The sequence below is a fragment of the Saimiri boliviensis genome, chromosome 4 (genome assembly GCF_048565385.1).
Source record: "Saimiri boliviensis isolate mSaiBol1 chromosome 4, mSaiBol1.pri, whole genome shotgun sequence".
In the NCBI taxonomy this organism is placed as follows: domain Eukaryota; kingdom Metazoa; phylum Chordata; class Mammalia; order Primates; family Cebidae; genus Saimiri; species Saimiri boliviensis.
Window position 1 is genome coordinate 64,647,790 of NC_133452.1, and position 19,245 is coordinate 64,667,034.

The 19,245-nt window shown below is 37.0% G+C and overlaps 1 protein-coding gene and 1 pseudogene across 6 annotated transcripts in view; one reads left to right on the forward strand and one right to left on the reverse strand.

Annotated features, from left to right (window-relative positions):
- Positions 1–19,245, forward strand: part of HACE1 (HECT domain and ankyrin repeat containing E3 ubiquitin protein ligase 1) — a 115,800-nt gene that overhangs the window by 32,241 nt on the left and 64,314 nt on the right. For 4 of the 6 annotated variants that reach the window (XM_074397664.1, XM_010346431.3, XM_074397663.1 and 1 more), the window contains one exon: positions 14,403–14,485. The exons of the other annotated variants lie outside the window; for them this stretch is intronic. In XM_074397664.1, the coding sequence (XP_074253765.1) occupies positions 14,403–14,485 (83 nt within the window). The remainder of the gene's footprint in view (positions 1–14,402; positions 14,486–19,245) is intronic. 6 annotated transcript variants of the gene reach the window in all.
- On the reverse strand, positions 6,390–8,168 carry LOC120363203 (protein SET pseudogene; annotated as a pseudogene).

The following is a 19,245-nucleotide window of genomic DNA, read 5'->3' on the forward strand; positions in this document are numbered from 1 at the left end:
TTTTGTCTGTTTTTTTCATTGTTGTAACTCAAATACCTAGAGTAGTTCATAGCACATAATTCAGAGCAGTGGTCCCTGACATTTTTGGCACTAGGGACTGGTTTCATGGAAGACAATTTTTCCACAGTGGGAAGTTGTGGGGATAGTTTCGGGATGAAACTGTTCCACCCCAGATCATCAGGCATTAGTTAGATTCTCACAAGGAACTTGCAGCCTAGATCCCTTTCACTTGCAGCTCACAATAGAGTTCATGTTCCTATGAGAATCAAATGTTGCTGCTTATCTAACAGGAGGCAGAGCTCAGACAGTGATGCTCATTTGCTTGCCACTCACCTCCTGCTGTGTGATCCAGTTCCTAACAGCCCCTGGGTTGGGGACCCTGATTTAAAGTAGTGCATAACACATTATCTAGAGGTGGGCATAGCACATAATAGATATAGATTTTTGTTGAAAGATGGGAGAAACTGGTGGAGGGTGTCCAGATTCTTGGCATTTTGAACAAAGAACTGGACAAAACACATAAAGATTGAAGCAACAAGAGCAGAGATTTATTGAAAATGAAAGTACATTCCAGTGTGGGAGCGGGCCTGAGCAGCTGCTCAAGGGTCTGGATACAGAATCTTCTGGGGTCCAGATACCCCCTACAGGTTTCCCCTTGGCCACTAGGGGTTCACCTCATGTAAATAAAGTGGTGGCCCTGCAATCAATCAGATGCTGAAAGAAAGTTACAAAGATCACACCCTTGTGCAAACATCTGATTGGTTATGGGAAGCAACCAATCAGAGGCTAAAGTGAAGTTACAAAGTTGTACTTCTGTGCAATCTAAGACTTGACCCTCAGTCAGTCTATATTCTGTATTGTTGATATCTGCAACCAATCAGGGCTGAAATGAAATTACAAGATTACACTTCTGTTACAAACCTCTGATTGTAAATTCCAGTTGTTAAGACCAGGCAGTAAATACCTATGGGTTGCCTTTTGCAACCAATCAGTGGTACTTTCGATTTCCCATCTGCCTTGAAAAAGAGGTGGGGGTTTGCATAGGTCCTTTTGCTACTTAGGCGTGGCAAGTTAGGGTTTTCCTTTCAATTTATTTCTAGGAAGTCAGCGTGAAATTTCAGGCCTTCGGTTTCCTGCCTCTAGACCCTTTCTCCTGCCTCAAAACCACTCAAATGCAATATCATTTTGATCAATATTTTCTGCCATTTTCTTTGCGTTTCTGAATTTTTTGCCACTTTTTTCCTTTTATATCTTTAAGTGGAGTGTATATTGATAGTGCTGATTCTTGAAAAAGCTTGTATCTGATTTGTTTGTATCTACTGATGAAAATCCCTCCTTTTGAGAATCCTTAGGGATTTTAAAAGTTTAATCCAGAATTTGTTCTCTTGAATTATGTTGTGCCTTATGTTTTGATACAATTTAAAACTCTCAGGTAGAGTTGTTTATTCAAGAGCTTTTATGTATTTATTTTAACTTAATAAATGCTCAGGGTACATTTTCTTCTACCTAAGTTTTAACCTTTAGACACACGTGCAGTTTCACATAGTGGAAAACTTTTATTATTTTGTAGCACTTCAGAAGAGTATATGTGGAGTCTTGAAACTCTGTTGTTAAATTCCAGTTGTTAAGACCAGGCAGTAAATACTTTATTCCAGTTTTATATAGCTATTTATCATTCACGATATATCAATATTGTATGTGTGTATTGTCAGCGAGAATATAATTTGTTATTGTGGTTAGACCTTTTGCTTTTACCATTGAAATATTGTTACTCTGGATTATCTGAGAACAAGAATCCATTTTGCATACTAGTTTATGTCCAATTAAACAGTAATAAGGAACTCAGGAGGGCTCACTTTCTGAACATGGCTCAGTAGAAATAGCCAGAATAGTAATAGGGTTGGTTGGGTAAGTGTTACAGCTTCTTTCCCCCAGCCTAACACCAAGTAGATCTTCCTTACTCTTTTTACTACTCACCACTGTGCAGTCTGCTAATTGTTGAGGTGAGTACATCTTAGGTTCCTTCTGTACTTGAATTATCTTTACTTGCTGTCCTCAGAGAAATGACTGGAGAGTTTTTTTGTTTTTTTTTTTAAACTGTAATTAAGGTTGTCTGTGACTTTTTAGCAGCTTTTCTTATTATGTCATTTAATCAATATTGGCTGAATTCTGCATTGTCCTTTCCCTTCCTGTTTTAGAGCTTTTACAAAAAGAAAACGGCAAGCAAACATCTTTTTTTTTTTTTTTTTTTTTTTTTTTTTGAGACGGAGTTTCGCTCTTGTTACCCAGGCTGGAGTGCAATGGCGCGATCTTGGCTCACCGCAACCTCCGCCTCCTGGGTTCAGGCAATTCTCCTGCCTCAGCCTCCTGAGTAGCTCGGATTACAGGCATGTGCCGCCATGCCCAGCTACTTTTTTTTGTATTTTTAGTAGAGACGGGGTTTCACCATATTGACCAGGACGGTCTTGATCTCTTGACTTGGTGATCCACCCGCCTCGGCCTCCCAAAGTGCTGGGATTACAGGCTTGAGCCACCGCACCCGGCCTACATCTTTTTTTTTTTAAGTCACAGAGATAGATGACTGCACTCCTTTCAGTGCTTCAAGGCAATTTTTTATTCTTTCAAATTCCTTTATACATTTTTATCCTTATTCTAAGGGAAGTAGGTTTTTTTCTGTTTTTTTGGTTTTTGTTTTTTTATTAGGGGGATGGGAGCAACATTTAATCTACAAGTACATTATTGAAAACTTTAAAAAATACGTTTATTTTAATAAGTACATATTTTGAGGATCTCAATTGGGCTAATTCTGTCTGTTAAAATAGAAAAGTAGAAAGATTTATGAATGGAAAATAAAATGCTGGAACAAGTAATTTCCTTTTTTTTTTTTTTTTTTTTTTTTTTTTTGGAGACACAGTCTCACTCTCTTGCCCAGGCTGGAGTGCAGTGGTGCAATCTTGGCTCACTGCAACCTCTGCCTCCCAAATTCAAGCGATTCTCCTGCCGCAGCCTCCTGAGTAGCTGAGATTACAGGCGCCCACCACCACGCCCAGCTAATTTTTGTATTTTTAGTAGAGATGGGGTTTCACCATGTTGGCCAAGCTGATCTGGAACTCTTGACCTCAGGTGATCCACGCACCTTGTCCTCTCAAAGTGCTGGTATTACAGTTGTGAGCTACCGCATCTGGTCTTTGATTTTTTTAATGAAGTGTTTTCTCTCTTAAAAAAAATTAATTTCTTTATAGGATATATTCAAAATGATGGCAAAAACCACAATTACTGTTTCACAATATAGGCTATGACAGTTTATATTGTAAATAATACTTTTTTCCCCATGATTTGTTTGAAGTTTGTCTCATCACTTTGTTGAGAACAGTAGAGGAATATGTTAGTCTAATGGCTAAATTGTTTTTATATTGTAAGCTCTGCAGTGTAAATAGAAATACAGAAACACTATAAAACATATATGGTTAAAAAATACCATTACTATTTTTTTGGAGACAGAGTCTTACTCTGTCTCCCAGGCTGGAGTGCAGTAGCGCAATCACAGCTCACTACAACCTGTGCCTCCGGGATTCAAGTGATTCTCCCTCCTCAGCCTCCTGAGTAGCTGGAATTACAGACATGCACCATCACGCCGGGCTAATTTTTGTATTTTTAGTAGAGACAGGGTTTTACCGTGTTGGCCAGGCTGGTGTTGAACTTGTGACCTCAAGTTATCTGCCCACCTTGGCCTCACAAAGTGCTGTGATTACAGGTGTGAGTCACTGCACTTGACCCACTTTTTTTTTATTGTTTATTTTTTTTGGAGACAGGGTTTCACTCTGTTCACCAGGCCAGAGTGTAGTAGTGTGATCATAGCTCACTGTAACCTTGAACTCCTTGGCTCAAGTGATCTTTCTGCCTCAGCCTCCCAAGTAGCTAAGACTATAAGAACACACTGTCATGCCTGGCTAATTTTTAACAAATTTATAACTTTCTTTTGTAGAGATAGTAGCCTTACTGTGTTGACCAGACTGATCTTAAACTCCCTCCTGGCCTCGAGCAGTCCTCCTACTTTGGCCTCCCAAAGCCCTGGGATTACAGGCATAAAAATAGCATTACTTTAAAACTCTACACAAATAGCTGTCTAGGCACTTAAGCTTGACTCTGTAATAGTTATTTAGTAGGGAGTTACTGGATTATCTGTGATTAATGTAGTTTATGAAGATAGGCCAGATTATCCATAATACTATAGTAATTTGAATTCAGAGGAATTATAATGCTTATTTTTTCATAAATGGAATAGTGGTTAATGAACATGGACTTAGGGGTTTTTTTTTTGTTTGTTTGTTTTTTGTTTGTTTTTGAGACGGAGTTTCGCTCTTGTTACCCAGGCTGGAGTGCAATGGCGCGATCTCGGCTCACCACAACCTCCGCCTCCTGGGTTCAGGCGATTCTCCTGCTTCAGCCTCCTGAGTAGCTGGGATTATAGGCACGCACCACCGTGCCCAGCTAATATTTTGTATTTTTAGTAGAGACGGGGTTTCACCATGTTGACCAGGATGGTCTTGATCTCTTGACCTCGTGATCCACCTGCCTCGGCCTCCCAAAGTGCTGGGATTACAGGTTTTTTTTTTGTTTTTTTTTTTATTGAGACAGAGTCTCACTCTGTTGCCCAGACTAGAGTGCAGTGGCATGATCTCGGCTCACTGCAGCCTCCACCTCCTCAGTTCAAGTGATTCTCCTGCCTCAGCCTCCCAAGTAACTGGGATTACAGGCACGTTCTACCATGCCCAGCTAATTTTTGTATTTTTAGTAGCAACGGGGTTTTGCCATGATGGGAAGGATGGTCTCAGTCTCTTGACCTTGTAATCCACCTGCCTTGGCCCCTCAAAGCTGGGAATACAGGCATGAACCACTGCGCCTGGCTGGACTTAGGCTTTAATCCCTGCTTCACTGTTTATTTACGTGTGGGGGTACAAATTGCATGATCTCTTTGACACTCAGTTTCCTGCTTATAAAAGTGAAGAGAATATCACCTTCCTCACAAGGTGCATTAAATGAAATGATAAATGCTTATTAGCACACTGTTTGGTTATATATTAGTGTTATTTATGTTATTATATCATCGTATAATTTTAACAGTATAATTTAGTCACAGACAGCCTTAATCACAGTTTTAAAAAAACTGTCCAGCCATTTCTCTGAGGACAGCAAGTAAAGATAATTCAAACACAGAAGGAATCTAAGATGTACTCACCTCAACAATTAGCAGACTGCAAAGTGGTGAGTAGTAAAAAGTACCTGTTTATGTCCTTTGCCCACTTTAATGGGCTTGTTGTTTTTTGTAAATTTGTTTAAAGTTTCTTATACATGCTGGATATTAGACTTTTGTCAGATGCATAGTTTGCAAAAATTTTCTCTTGTTCAGTAGGTTTCCTGTTTATTCTGATGATAGTTTTTTTTTTTTTTTTTTTTTTGCTTTTGTTGCAATTGCTTTTGGTGTCTTTGTCAGGAAATCTTTGCCCATGCCTAAGTTCTGAATGGTATTTTTTTTTAAAAAAAATCTTTACATTCCTTTATTGGAGCAAGATTCCTGATCGGTATACAGTGATGTATTTACTAAACAGAGACCTGTGCAGAAATTACATACTATCCATCTAGATAGGTTGTTACACTTTTGCCTATTGATGGAATAGTTCCATTTATCAAGTTTTATACATCAAAAAGCTTTTGAATTTCACCAGACTGTCCATTAATTCACCTCTGAAAAAGTGGCATTTAATTTCAGCTACTATATTTTACAGCATTAAAAAGCTTATGCATTAGGGTGCTTCTCTGCACAATGGCATTGAGCAGACAGAGTTGGGTTCATTATCCCACCCAGATTCACATAGTCACATTTGAGAGCTTTATACCAGAGAGCAGGGACAGTTACTGCCAACCATCACAGACTCCTTACTCCGAGAGCCTTTCCCCTTGGCCACATTTTATATAGCCAATGAAGACATGCCAGCAACTGTCCCATGTATAACTTGGCATTAGAGCACCAGGTCTGTTGGATGGTGGTGGCAGGCACTATTATTTTATATCCAGGTAAACGGCCAATTTTAAAAACTGCCACTTGGAGATAAAACTCAAGGGCACAATATACTCAGAAAGTATTGAGCTATCTGGTATCCCAAATGATGTGAATACTTTCAGAAACCAATGGCACATTGTACCCACATTTCCCAGCTATGGAGATATCAATACATTGATTCAGATCCCATTACTCAATCCACATAGCCCTGAGGTCATCCTGCAAAGTGCGTATCAAAAAATACGAAGTTAGGGTGACAAAGTTTGACAGTGATGTTATACAAGTCAAACTTGGAAGGTCATACCTATGCTGAGAGAAAAGCATCAAATCCTTTGTGTACACATTTAGTTTTATTGTAACAAAGCAACTTGTACACTTTTAACGTTTAAAACTGAGCATCATCTTTCCTTTCCAGTGAAACAAAAAGAAAATTTAAAAATAAACAGGAACAAAATTACAATAGAGAATGTCAATTCCAAATAAGATCCTACAGGTTCTGCTGATTCTCTCATTGAGTGGCAGGGCTCAAGTCATCATTAGGAGAGAATTTATTTTAAAAGTGTCATCTTAAACTGCAAGGATGTCTGTCAAATGTCACAATTAAACATGCCAAAGGAGAAGCCATGTTGTCAAAATGCCCACTTACCCCACCCAAACATCTCAAACCCACCCTTTGCTGACCTTCTATAACCCCATTTTTTTAAGTTTTTTTTTTCCTTTTTTCAAACAAGAGAAAGTAGACAGATACATGTTGGTAAATGCTAACTGTCCATATTCACATAGAGACACAGTGTACTCTCTGAGCCCAATATACAGAGAAAGGAGGAAAAAAGCTAGAATTCTATACACTACTACACAGGGGCCTCGCACCCTCCAGCTTCCAGCAGAGCGAAGGGAGCAGGTTTTTCTTTTTTCCCACAGAGCTCGGTGGTGTTGATTCCATACAGTTTTTGTTAAGGCAGGAAGGGATAAAATGAATTTCAAACAGAAAGGGGTAGAGACTCTTTTCCCATTGTATCCTGCTCAAGATATTTTCCCCAAAATAAGTTGAGAACCGTGGTGTAGAGAAAAGAGACCTCAAAAACAGGGTGACTGAGCACAAGAGGGAAGGAAAAAAAAAAAAAAAAAAAAAAAAAGACTGCAACTTGCTCCCAGGGACTGGAGAAAATTTTAAAAAAGGAAGGTTGGAATCCGTGTTCTATTAGTCATCTTCTCCTTCATCCTCCTCTCCTTCCTCCCCTTCATCATCATCTTCATCTTCTTCACCTTCATCCTCATCCCCTTCTTCATCAATATCTTCTAATCCTTCCTCCTCTTCATCATCATCATCATCATCTTCTTCTCCTTCTCCTTCTTCATCATCCATATCAGGAACCAAGTAGTATTGTAATGGGTTTGGCCAAATATCATCTTTGATGATCTCTCCTAATTCATCAGCACCTGCATCAGAATGGTCAGTAAACCAGGTAAAGAAGCTCTCTGGTTCCTCATGCTGCCTCTTCCTGCTGGCTTTATTCTGCGTTTGACTTGAACGTTTCGTTAAATCCTTTCCAGATTTCCATTTGATTTCGGTAGACTTTGAAGATGGATCACCACTCTCATTCAGATGAAATTCTTTGGAGAGAATTTTATTTTCAAAGTAAGGATTTTCATCAAAATAAAAATCTATTCTGTAACCTGATTTAATATCTTCAAATTCTGTCACTTCAACTCTGGTCAAATAATGCAGTGCCTCTTCGTCCTCCTCCCCACGCAGTGCAGACACTTGTGGATGGTTGACAAATGTTGTTACCCAAAAATTTGGGATTTTGGCGATCAATTCTGACCTCTTCTGAAAAAACGGTTGGCGGAGTTTGTTATATTTCTATTCTACTTTCAAAATCTCACTGGCTTGTTCATTAAGTCTGTCTATTTCATTTTGTACTTCATCAATGTGTTCAATTGCTTCTTGCTGTTCTTTTTCTCCCTTCTTCGGCAAGCCTGCAGAGGCCGATGTCTCCTCCAGTCCCTGAGCAGGAGGTGGTCTTGGTTTCTTCTTTTGAGGCGGGAGTGGAGATTGGCGTTTGGGGGCCATGCTGCTGGGGAAGTCCGAGAACCGAAGCACAAGTCTTATAGCTCGTCCGGAAGCAGGCAGAACCTCTGAATGGTATTACCTACATTGTGTCTTTGAGATGAAGCCTCCCTCTGTCGCCAGGCTGGAGTGCAGTGGTGCGATCTCGGCTCACTGAAACCTCCAACCACCTGGTTCAAAGGATTCTCCTGCCTCAGCCTCCTGAATAGCTGGGATTACAGGCACGTGCCACCACACCCAGCTAATTTTTTTATTTTTAGTAGAGATGGGTTTCACCATCTCTACTAAAAATAGAGATGGCCAGGATGGTCTTGATCTCCTGACCTCATGATCCACATGCCTTGGCCTCCGAAAGTGCTCTAATTACAGGTGTGAGCCACTGCGCCCGGCCTACATTTAAGTCTTTAATCTATCTTGAGTTAATTTTTGTATATGGTGTAAGGAAAGGGTTCAGTTTCAGTTGTTTGCCTACAGCTAGCCAGTTATTCCAAGAATAAGGAATCCTTTCCCCATTGCTTTTTTTCGTCAGGTTTATGGAAGATCAGATAATTTTCAGGGTGTGATCTTATTTGTGGGTTTTCTCTTCTGTTTCATTGGTCTATGTGTCTGTTTTTATGACAGTACCATGCTGTTTTGCTCACTATATCCCTGTAGTATAGTTTTAAGTTGGGTAGCATGATGCCTCCAGCTTTTCTTTCTGCTTGGGATTGCCTTGTCAATTTCGGCTCTTTTTTTGGTTCCATATGAGTTTTGAAATAGTTTTCTCTCATTCTGTGAAGAATGTCAATTGTAGTTTAATAGGAATAGCATTGAATCTATATAAATGCTTTGGGCAGTATAGCCATTTTATTGATATTTATTCTTCCTGTCCATGAGCATGGGATGTTTTTCCATTTGTCTGTGTCATCTCTGATATTTTTGATCAGTGGTTTTGTAGTACTCCTTGTAGAGACCTTTTACCTCCCTAGTTAGTCGTATACCTAGGTATTCTATTCCTTTTGTAGCAGTTGTGAATGGGAGTTCATTCCTGACTTGTCTCTTGGCTTGACTCTTGGTGTATAGGAATGCTAATGATTTTGGCATGTTGATTTTGTTTCCTAAGACTTTATTGAGGTTGTTTATCGGCTTAAGAAGCTTTTGGGCTGAGACTCTGGGGATTTTCTAAATATAGTGTTACGTCATCTGCAAACAGGGATAGTTTGATTTCTTTTCTTCCTATTTGTTTGTCCTTTTGTTTCTTTCTCTTGCCCGATTGCCTTGGCCGGAACTTCCAATGAATACATTGAATATGGGTGGTGAGAGAAAGCATCCTTGTCTTATGCTGGTTTTCAAGGGTAATGCTTCCAGTTTTTTGCCCATTCAGTATGATATTGGCTGTGGGTTTGTTATAGATGGTTCTTACTACTTTGAGATATGTTCCTTCAATACCTAGTTTATTAAGAGGTTTTTTTTTTTTAAAACACAAATGGATGTTGAATTTTTATCAAAAGCCTTTTCTCCATCTGTTGAGATAATTGTGGCTTTTGTCTTTAGTTCTGCTTATGTGCTGAATCACATTTATTGGTTTGTGTATGTTGAACCAACCTTGCATCCTGGGGTTGAAGCCTACTTGATTGTGGTATATAAGCTTTTTGATGTGCTGCTGGATTCTGCTTGCCAGTATTTTGTTAGGGATTTTTGCAACAACTTCATCAAGGATATTGGTCTGACATTTTCTTTTTTTACTGTATTTGTGCCAGGGTTTGGTATCAGGACAATGCTGGCCTCATAGAATGAGTTAGGGGATAGTTCCTCCTTCCCAATTTTTAAGAATACTTCAAATGGGACTGATAGCAGCTTTTCATTGTACATCTGGTGGAATTCAGCTGTGAATTCATCTGGTCCTTGACTTTTTTTGGTTGGCAGACTTATTTTTTATAATTTCTATAACAGTAGTGAACACTGTTGCTACTCTCCATCTCACTTCTATTTTGGGACCTTACAGACACAGCTTTTAGGTCAATAATCAGAGGAAAGCCATAATTAGAAGGCCCACATGGACCTTCTCTTATAAAATAGTGACCTAAATACTTGTTTTTCTTATATTTGAAAGCTATACTTGACTACTTGTTTTCAGTTTAAAGGAATTATATAGCTAATAATATAGTTTTATATAACACTGCTTTTATTACATAGATTATAGAATTCATGTTGGGATAGAAGTAAATTTAGGTAGACATGTGAATACTGTTTTTAAAAAAATATTTTATTGGTGTTAAAATCTTCTAATAAGATTGCCAGTCCCTTAAACCAACCATCCTCTTTGTTAAGTCATAATCACCTGAGGCAACTTTCAACTTTTTAAACTTTTCCTTTGATATGTATTTCCAAATGATAAGCTTCCATGGCTCTTTTCTCAGTTTATGACTTTTAAATGTTACTTAATCATTTATTATCGTAAATGATGATTTATAAGTTTTTATTAGACATTGTTTATATATATAGTTAAAGTATTATTTACTGCTCAGTCAAGTAGTGAACTGTAATATTCTTCAACTATTTTTCTTGAAGTTAATAACTGGCTTTGCTCAGTTTTCTTTATACGAATCAGCAATTCTTCATCTATATGCTCCTATATCCTCTCTTCTACAAAGACAGATTTGTTAGTTTGTTAGTTCCATCTTTTTTTCTCCTCTGTATTAATTTGTTTTCTCACTGCTATAAAAGAACTACCTGAAGCTGGATAATTTAAGAAGAAAAGAGTTTTAACTGACTCGCAGTTGCGCAGGCTTAACAGGAAGCATGACTGGGAGGCCTCAGGAAACTTACAATCGTGGTGGAAGGTGAAGGGGAAGGAAGCAGCTTCTTCACTTGTCAGCAGGAGACAGAGAGAGTGTGTGTGAGGGGGAAGTGCTACACGCTTTTAAACCATCAGTTCTCATGACAGCAGCAAAGGGGAAATCTGCCCCCTTGATCCAGTCACCTACCACCAGGTTCCTTCTCCAGTTCAAAAGGATGTTTGGGCAGGGACACAAATCCGAACCATATCACCCTCTAAATCTAGAAATAATCTTAGTGTCTCTCCCATGTTTGAATCTCCATATTCTAGATTCCACGTCTTCTATTTTGGTTTATTCTCTGCTTGGTAGGAGGATATACTTCAGTAGCTTCTTGAGAAAAGGTGCATTGAAGGTAATTTTTAACATCTTATAAAATAGTTAAACATGTTTTTTATTTATAACATATATTTGAATAATAGTGTAGTTGGCTATAGAATTCTGCATATAGAGTAACTTATCTTACAATTTTGAAGGCTTTTCACATTTTAGATTTCTGTGTTGCTGTTGAAAAGTTTAGTGGCCACCAGATTTCTTTTTATCTCTGGAATCTTTTATCCCTGATGTTATGAAATTTCACTTTGACTTACCTTGTTGAAGATCTTTTAATTTAATAGATGGTATACTCGTTGAGGCTTTTAAACCTGGCACCTCATGTCCTTCAGTTCTGGGAACTTTTTTGGTATTATTTCTTGGTTATTCCCCTTTGGCCCCTCACCCACTTCCTTTTCTATATTCTCAATTTCTGCAGTATATGTCCCTTGATTAACAAATTTTTTCATCTTTTCTATTTTCTACTTTTTGTATTTTTATTCTACAAAGTAGAATTCCTAAACATTTTCTTTTTAAACTTCTGTTGAATTTTTATTTATTCCATTATATTTTTGATTTCTCATTCTCTGAATATTTTCTGCCCAACATCCTTTTCTCATTCCATAATATAATTTCTTTTCTGTTTGAGGTTAACAGTTACTTCTCTAATTTTCGTTGTTTTCTTTAGTTCCCTTTATTGTCTTTGTTATTCTGAGTTTCATTTTTCTGTTTGTTGTAATTTTTGTTTTTCAGATTAGAGGCTTGCTTCAGTTGTATTTTAAATATTGTCTGTTCATTCTTGTGTAATTGTGAGGCACTCAAATGCTGACTGGAAGCCTTATGTACATGGGTTGAGTTTGTTTGTTGACTACTTGGTTTAATTGTACACCAAGGTTTCTCTGTCTCAACACTGTTGATATTCTGGATCTGATAATTCTTTGTTGCGGGGCTGTCAGCTGCATTTTAGCATGTTTAGCTGCGTCTCTGACCTCTACCCACTAGCTGCCAATAGCATTCTCCCTTCCCCAGTCATAAAAATAAAATTGCCTCATGTCCTCAGGGGGAAAATTTAGCCTTCATTGGGGACTACTACCCTAGACCCATTGTCCTGATTTGGTCTATTTCTTTATTCTTTATTTTTATTTCTTTTTTGAGATAGGGTCTTGCTTTACAGATAGGGTCTTGTATGCACCACCATGCCTGGCTAATTTTAAGCTTTTGTTGTAGAAATGGAATTTCTTTAAATTGCCTAGGCTGGTCTTGAACTGGCCTCAAATGATCTTTCCACCGTGGTTTTCCAAAGTCTTAGAATTATAGGCATGAGCCACTATGCCTGGCCAAACTGAGCTGTTCCACTGGGGACTTTCTAATGCCAGTATCTTTAAGATTCTTTTCTTATGCTAGTCTCCAGAGGAAGCTTTTGATTCCTTCTACTTGAGATTTTTAAGCCTGCCTGCTGGATTTCTGGGAGCCTAGTAGAACATGGAGGCTGAAGGTTTTCACTTAATTAGTTGTTTTTACCATGGCTTTTCATCTTTTGTTCTACCTGTGTTTCTTGTCTACCAGTCTAGAGCCTCCTGTTCACTTGGTGCAGAGAATAAACTTCCCATCTTCCAAGACAGTATAAAGAGGGATAATAACTAACTGGATGGGATGGGAAGAAAGGTCCTAGGAGAGGGTCTGTTTGTTTTATTGGCTTTCAACTATTCCTTCTGTTTTTAGCTCTACATAACTATTTGTATTTTCCAAGATACCTGGTACTTCCAATTCCACTGTTCCTTTTTTTTCCCCTTAATGTGTGTGTTTTGTAGTAAGAATTTAGTTGCTTATTGTTGAAATTCCATTTGTAGGCAGTTAGACTTCAGCTTTCTTTGATCTGCTGAGTCAGTTACTATTTCTCCATTTACTTGCCGTCTTTCCAAAACTTACTAACTTACCTAGTATGCTGTTGTTTTCTTTCCTGTTCTTCTTCCTTTGGGTATTTAGTCTTATTTTACGGATATTGTACTTTGTTTAAAAGCAGCAATAAAGATGAAGAGATGTGTTCGATCCAGAAGTAACAATCAGTCTAATTTCAAAGTATTTTATTTTAATTTTAGATGCAGGGTCTTGCTCTGTTGCCCAGGCTAGGGTGCAGTGGTGTAATATAGTGCATAGTAGCCTTAAACTCCTGGGCTCAAATGATCCTCCTGCCTCTGCCTCCTGAATAGCTAGGCCTAATACAATGATGTGCTACCATGATAGCTAATTTTTTCTATGTTTTTATAGAAATGGGGTCTCACTATATAGACTAAACTGGTCTCAAACTACTGTTCTCAAGCCACGTATTGCCTTCTCAGGTTTTATGTTTTTACATTTTCTTCCTTTTAGCAGAAAAAACTCAATGAGGGTTTTAGGAATAAAACCATAAAAGTGTTTTTAAAAGGTTTTCAACTGATCGTTAATCATCAGATATGTATTTTTAAGATTTCGTGTTAGTGCACTGTCTTTTAGTATGAGTGAAATGATTGGAGGAGTACAGCTTAGGGGACTAAGTGTATATTAATGGCGATCAGTGAAATTGAGCCCGTGTATGCTACTGTTAATGGCAGAAGGGCGTCTTAGCTTTTTAAAATGTTGTACTTTAATAATTATGCTTTTGACTTTGGGAAAGTTATTACTCTGGTGCTTATTTTTTTGTTTTGGAGGTGAAAAATTCTGGTATTTAAAGCAATTTAAATTCAGGTATCTAAAGCAATAATTGGGTCTAATTCACTAGACACATGTGGCTGTTTAGATTCAGATTAGCTATAATTAAATACAATTAAAAATTTAGTTTCTTAGCTGTACGTAGCCACATTTCAAGTACTTGGTAGCCACATGTGACTACTGACTACTTATGATACAGTGCTGATCTAAAGACTTCCAGATTAACACAGTTTCTATTACATTGATAATTCCACGTATATTGTGTTGTGCCTGAGAAACTTAGAGAGCTTACAGAAAGTTGAATTTGCCCAGCTATAATAATTGTCACGTGCCCACTCAGTTCCTATGTAGAGCTTCAAGTTGTGGGAAGAACTTTATAAGGACTAAAATTGTGGTAACTGTATCTTTTGTTTGACTCTTCTGGCTTTACTTTTAATTATTTTTTTCCCCTCAGACAGTGCAATGCTTGCTAGACAGTGGTGCTGATATTAACAGGCCAAATGTATCAGGAGCCACTCCATTGTACTTTGCTTGCAGGTATGATATTTTATATTTCCAGATGCTCCTATTAAAGAATGTTGTATATATACTCTATTTCCAGACACACACACTTTTTTGTATTTTCTAAAACTCTCTTGTTGTCCCACAAATACTGTGTTCTCTTTTAAAGATGAAGTATACTCTCTCTTTTAAAGTGAGATGCTATGGTTCTATTATTTAACTGCATGAGGAAAAGTATTTTCTGTTAACGTTTAATTGCCATTGCTTTTATGTTATATGTGGGAGCTTTTGATTTGCTTGATTACTTCAATTTTAGACTAAGTACTTATTAACAAAAGACGAATCAGTAATCTAGTAATTCCTATAGTTTACTGTGTTGTGTAACCAGGTCATTTCCAGTGGGATAAGCTGTTGGAATATATATTCTTCCAGAGCCATGTCTTTTCTTTCTCTGTATCTGTAACCAAAAAAAAAAAAAAAAAAAAAAAAACTTGAGTCCATCTTGTTAGATATTGTTATACATGAAGTTATTTTTGTATTTCCATATTGGTTCATTTTCTTGACGTGTACATTTCGTTCGCTTATTCATTCATGTAATCAGCAGATGTTTAATTAGCACTTACTGTGTCATGCATTGTTGTAGGTGTTATAATACAGTAATAAACTCTAGTCCCTAAGGAGCTAACAGTATAATTATACACATACAGTCACACACCAACACCCACACACATATATAAAAATATGTACACACCATATATATTATATATTATGTAAATGTAGTTTGCAATTAGGAGCAGTTCACAGAACAGTATAGTGATTTCTCTTTTTGATTTAAATTATATGAATTGTAATATTTATTTAGGCTTTTATATTCAGATAAAGAGCTCTCCAGAAAGCTCCTCTCTTCTTCTTTTTTCCTGTTTTATATTTTGTTATTGGAGGTTGGTTTTAGGTTGAAAGATCTGCTTTTTTATTGTTTAGTTTCTTGTTGGAGTCTCTGATGTTCCTTTGATGAGACCGATTCAGATCATCTATTTAACAACGTTGTATTAGAATTCAGGGGCTTTTGGATTTCTAGACTTCCAGATCTTATCCAATACCAGCGATTTTCTTACGTTATATTTATGATTTGGTTGCTTGGCCAGAAAACCTGTTCCTTCCATAGTGTCCTGAATTTATGAATAATATCATCATTTGATTCCCTTAAATCATACTCTGTCTTGAAGGATTATTTAGATCAGACCTTTCTTTGAAGCTCCAGATTTGAATGTCCATCTGTCTGATTTATATCATCACTTAGAAATACCACAGAATCTCAGATATTAACATGTCAAAATAGAGCTTCAGATATTCCTCGTCAAATCTTTCCTCCAGTTTTTTCTCATCTTAATCAGTAGAACCCTTATCTTCTCAGTTGTTTAAATTAGAAATGATTAGGTTATTATTTTTAAATTTTTCAGTCAACTTGGAATTTATTAGTAAAGTTCTGTAAATTACACCTTCAAAATATGTTCAGAATCTCAACTTCTAACTCAACCTAAACCACCTTAAAGTTGTTACCTTTTGCCTGGAGTACTGCAATAATCTCTTCACTGAACTCCCTGATTCCTATGTTGTTTCCCTCTAACCTCTTTCCTCAGCAGTCAAAGTGATCTGAAAAGAAAAAAAAAAAAAAAAAAGAACCGGCTCTTGTCGCTTTGTATATGAGCCCTGTAAGTAAAACTTTTCATTGACTCTTTGTTGCATTTCAAATATATTCAGGTTCTACCTCAGCCTGTGAGACTTCCATGATTTCACTCTTGTTTAGCTCACTGTATTTTAACCACATTGATTCTCTTTTGAGTTCCTTAAATGCAGCCAACTTAGCAGGCTTTTCTGCTGGGTGTTTGTTTTGCCTAAAATCTTCTTCCCTAAGCTTTTTACGGGGCTGACTGCTTCTTATTCATGTTATTGCTAAGTTAAGTTACTTTTTAGTGAACAATCTAGGTACTCCATTCCCCAAATTTGTGATTGCAGTATCACAGTCATTTCTTTCATAGCACTTCCTGTTTTGTAGTTGTTTATTTACTTGTTTATAGTCTGTCTTCCCTACATGACTGGAAACTCGATGAAAGCAGGAACTGTATTTATTTGGTTTACTGCTTTATGTCAAAGTGTGGTACAGTGTTTTGCAATTAGATGCTTAGTAGATGTTTTTGAATGAATGAATCACTGTGAAAAATATCTTATAAAAATGCCATTTATAATAGTTGAAAGAATAGAGGTATATTAGTGTTGTGCAGAACTGGGATATTCCTATAATAGTCTGAGCTTAGGGATATGCAAAAGGATTTTTAAGAAATACTTTCTCCTAACATTCCCATCACTTAGTTTCAGTTTAGCAAATATTAGATCTTTTTGAATAAAAATAGGTAAGCAAGTCTGTGATGAAATGTGAAACCAAAAACTAAATTCATTATTATAGAAGAATAATAGATATGAAACGTGGTTCTTCTGCAGGAACACTTTTAATTTTACTTGTGATACCTTGATATAGGTATAAATTAAAAATATAAATTATTCCCAATATGTTGTTTCTGATAAATTAAAGGGAAAGGAATATAGAAAACAGAACAAGTTAACCCCCAAGACAAATTACAGGGCTCTAAGATAAAGGTTAAATGGAATATATGCTTTTTATTTGTTGAGAAGTATTATTAGATATAATATGTTATGTCATATTTAAGTGTCAGAAACTGTTTTCTTTGTATTTGAATTTTGCAATTAAATTAAGAATGGTGTTAAAATACAAGGGAAAGAACCTAGGTTGTGGAGGCAGATTCAAATCCCTGCCTTAAAGCTATACATTAGTCACAATTCTTGACTCCTGAAGCTTTGTTTGTGAAACAGAAGTGCTGATATCTGCCTTGTGAGATTATTGTGGTGATTAAATGTGATGGCTTCTGTAAAGCATGCTGCAGATTATTCAACATTTAATAGTTGATAAGTGCTCACTAAGCTCTGACACACTTCTTTCAGTCGTAAAATCATATTGTCTTCATTTAATTTAGTTGTTCTATAGGGTTTTCTTTCTAAGAAATGATTCTTCTTCTGGCTCAATCTCAGCTCATTGCAACCTCCGCCTCCCGGGTTCAAGCAATTCTTCTGCCTCAGCCTCCTGAGTAGCTGGGAGTACAGGTGTGCAGTGCACTGCCACACCCAGCTAATTTTTGTATTTTAGTAGAGACTTGGTTTTGCCATGTTGGCCAGGCTGGTCTCGAACTCCTGACCTTAGGTGATCTGCCTGCCTTGGCCTCCCAAAGTGCTGGGATTACAGGTGTGAGCCACCACACCTGGCCCTAAGCATTGCTTTATAATGTAGTGCTTCTGTGAGTCGTTTTCAGATGGATTTTGACCTAAAGTTATGATAGAAAGGGTTTTCCAGCCACTTTTCTTATCTGAATACTCCAGGCAGGACATTATAACTCATGTAAACTATATACCTCATGCTTTCTATTATGAAAAATATAGGCACACATTGATTTTTTTTCCCTCTGCCATCTTTACACACCTTTGTTTTCAGGTCTTTTACGTGATTGCTACCAATATTTCAAATCCTGAAATTACTGGATTGGTTTTATATTCAATCCTGATGTTCCCAATTCCATCAACTGGGTTCTTCAAATGAAGGTTGGGATGTATAAAGGTTTTCAGGTATTTTCTGTACCTGTAGATAACTTTTATTTTATTAGGAAAAGCAAGGTTAGTTGGAATTGTATAGATACAGAAAATTAGTGAGACATTAGTGGAGTTTTATAGGTCTCTAATAGAGTCAGAAAGGGCTAAGATTCAGAATGTGGATTTGTAGCTACTGCGAAGCAACTCCTTTCAGTTAGAGTATTCCAAATCAAAGTAGCCATGTAAAAGAGTTCTTAGACTTAAAATTGTAAACTTTTAGCATAGGAAGGGACCTTTATAAAATGTGATCTCTGTTTCGTAAGGCATTCCCAATAATAAATATTTGAACTGCCTGTACTATTTACACTTTGGCCAAATTCTCAAATTTATAATAATGAAAGAGTCTAAAGTTAGGAGGCTGAAAGTTTTTGAGGAACTAGTTCTAAGTGCTTTAGAAGCCACCACAGGTTTCTTATTAAATTTTTGTCAACTTCTTAGTTTTCATGAAATACATAGGCATTTTCTTGAAGACAGTATTATCTTAATCAATATTAAAAAATTGAGACTGTCTTAAAAAATATTAACTTTATTTATAAAGAATGATTATCTGTTGAGTAATTTTTTACAGTTATTTAAACTGAAAACTCTTTTATGCGACACTCTGAGCAGTCTGAAAGAGGATTGTTCTAATTGAATTACAGATGAGGCACTTGAGTCCTTAACCATGTTATGCAGATTTTGTATATTATTAGCTATTGTTTATTGTTTTAAAATCTATTTTAAAACGTATTCTTATGTTTAAATTGTTACGTTTTAGAGACAGGGTCTTGTTCTGCCACCCAGGCTGGAGTGCAGTGGCGTGTTCATAACTCACTGCAACCTCCAACTCCTGGGGTCAAGCAGTTCTCTCATTTCAGCCTCCCAAGTAGCTGGGAGTATAGATATGCACCACCACACTCAGCTAATTTAAAAATTTTTATGTTTAATAAAGTCAAGGTATGTTGTCCAAGTGGCTGTTGAACTCCTGGCCTCAAGTGATCCTCCTGCCTCAGCCTCCCAAAGTGCTGGGATTAGAGATATGAGCCATGGCACCTGGCTCTTAATCTGTTTTTGAAATGAAATGTCAACCGATCATAAAT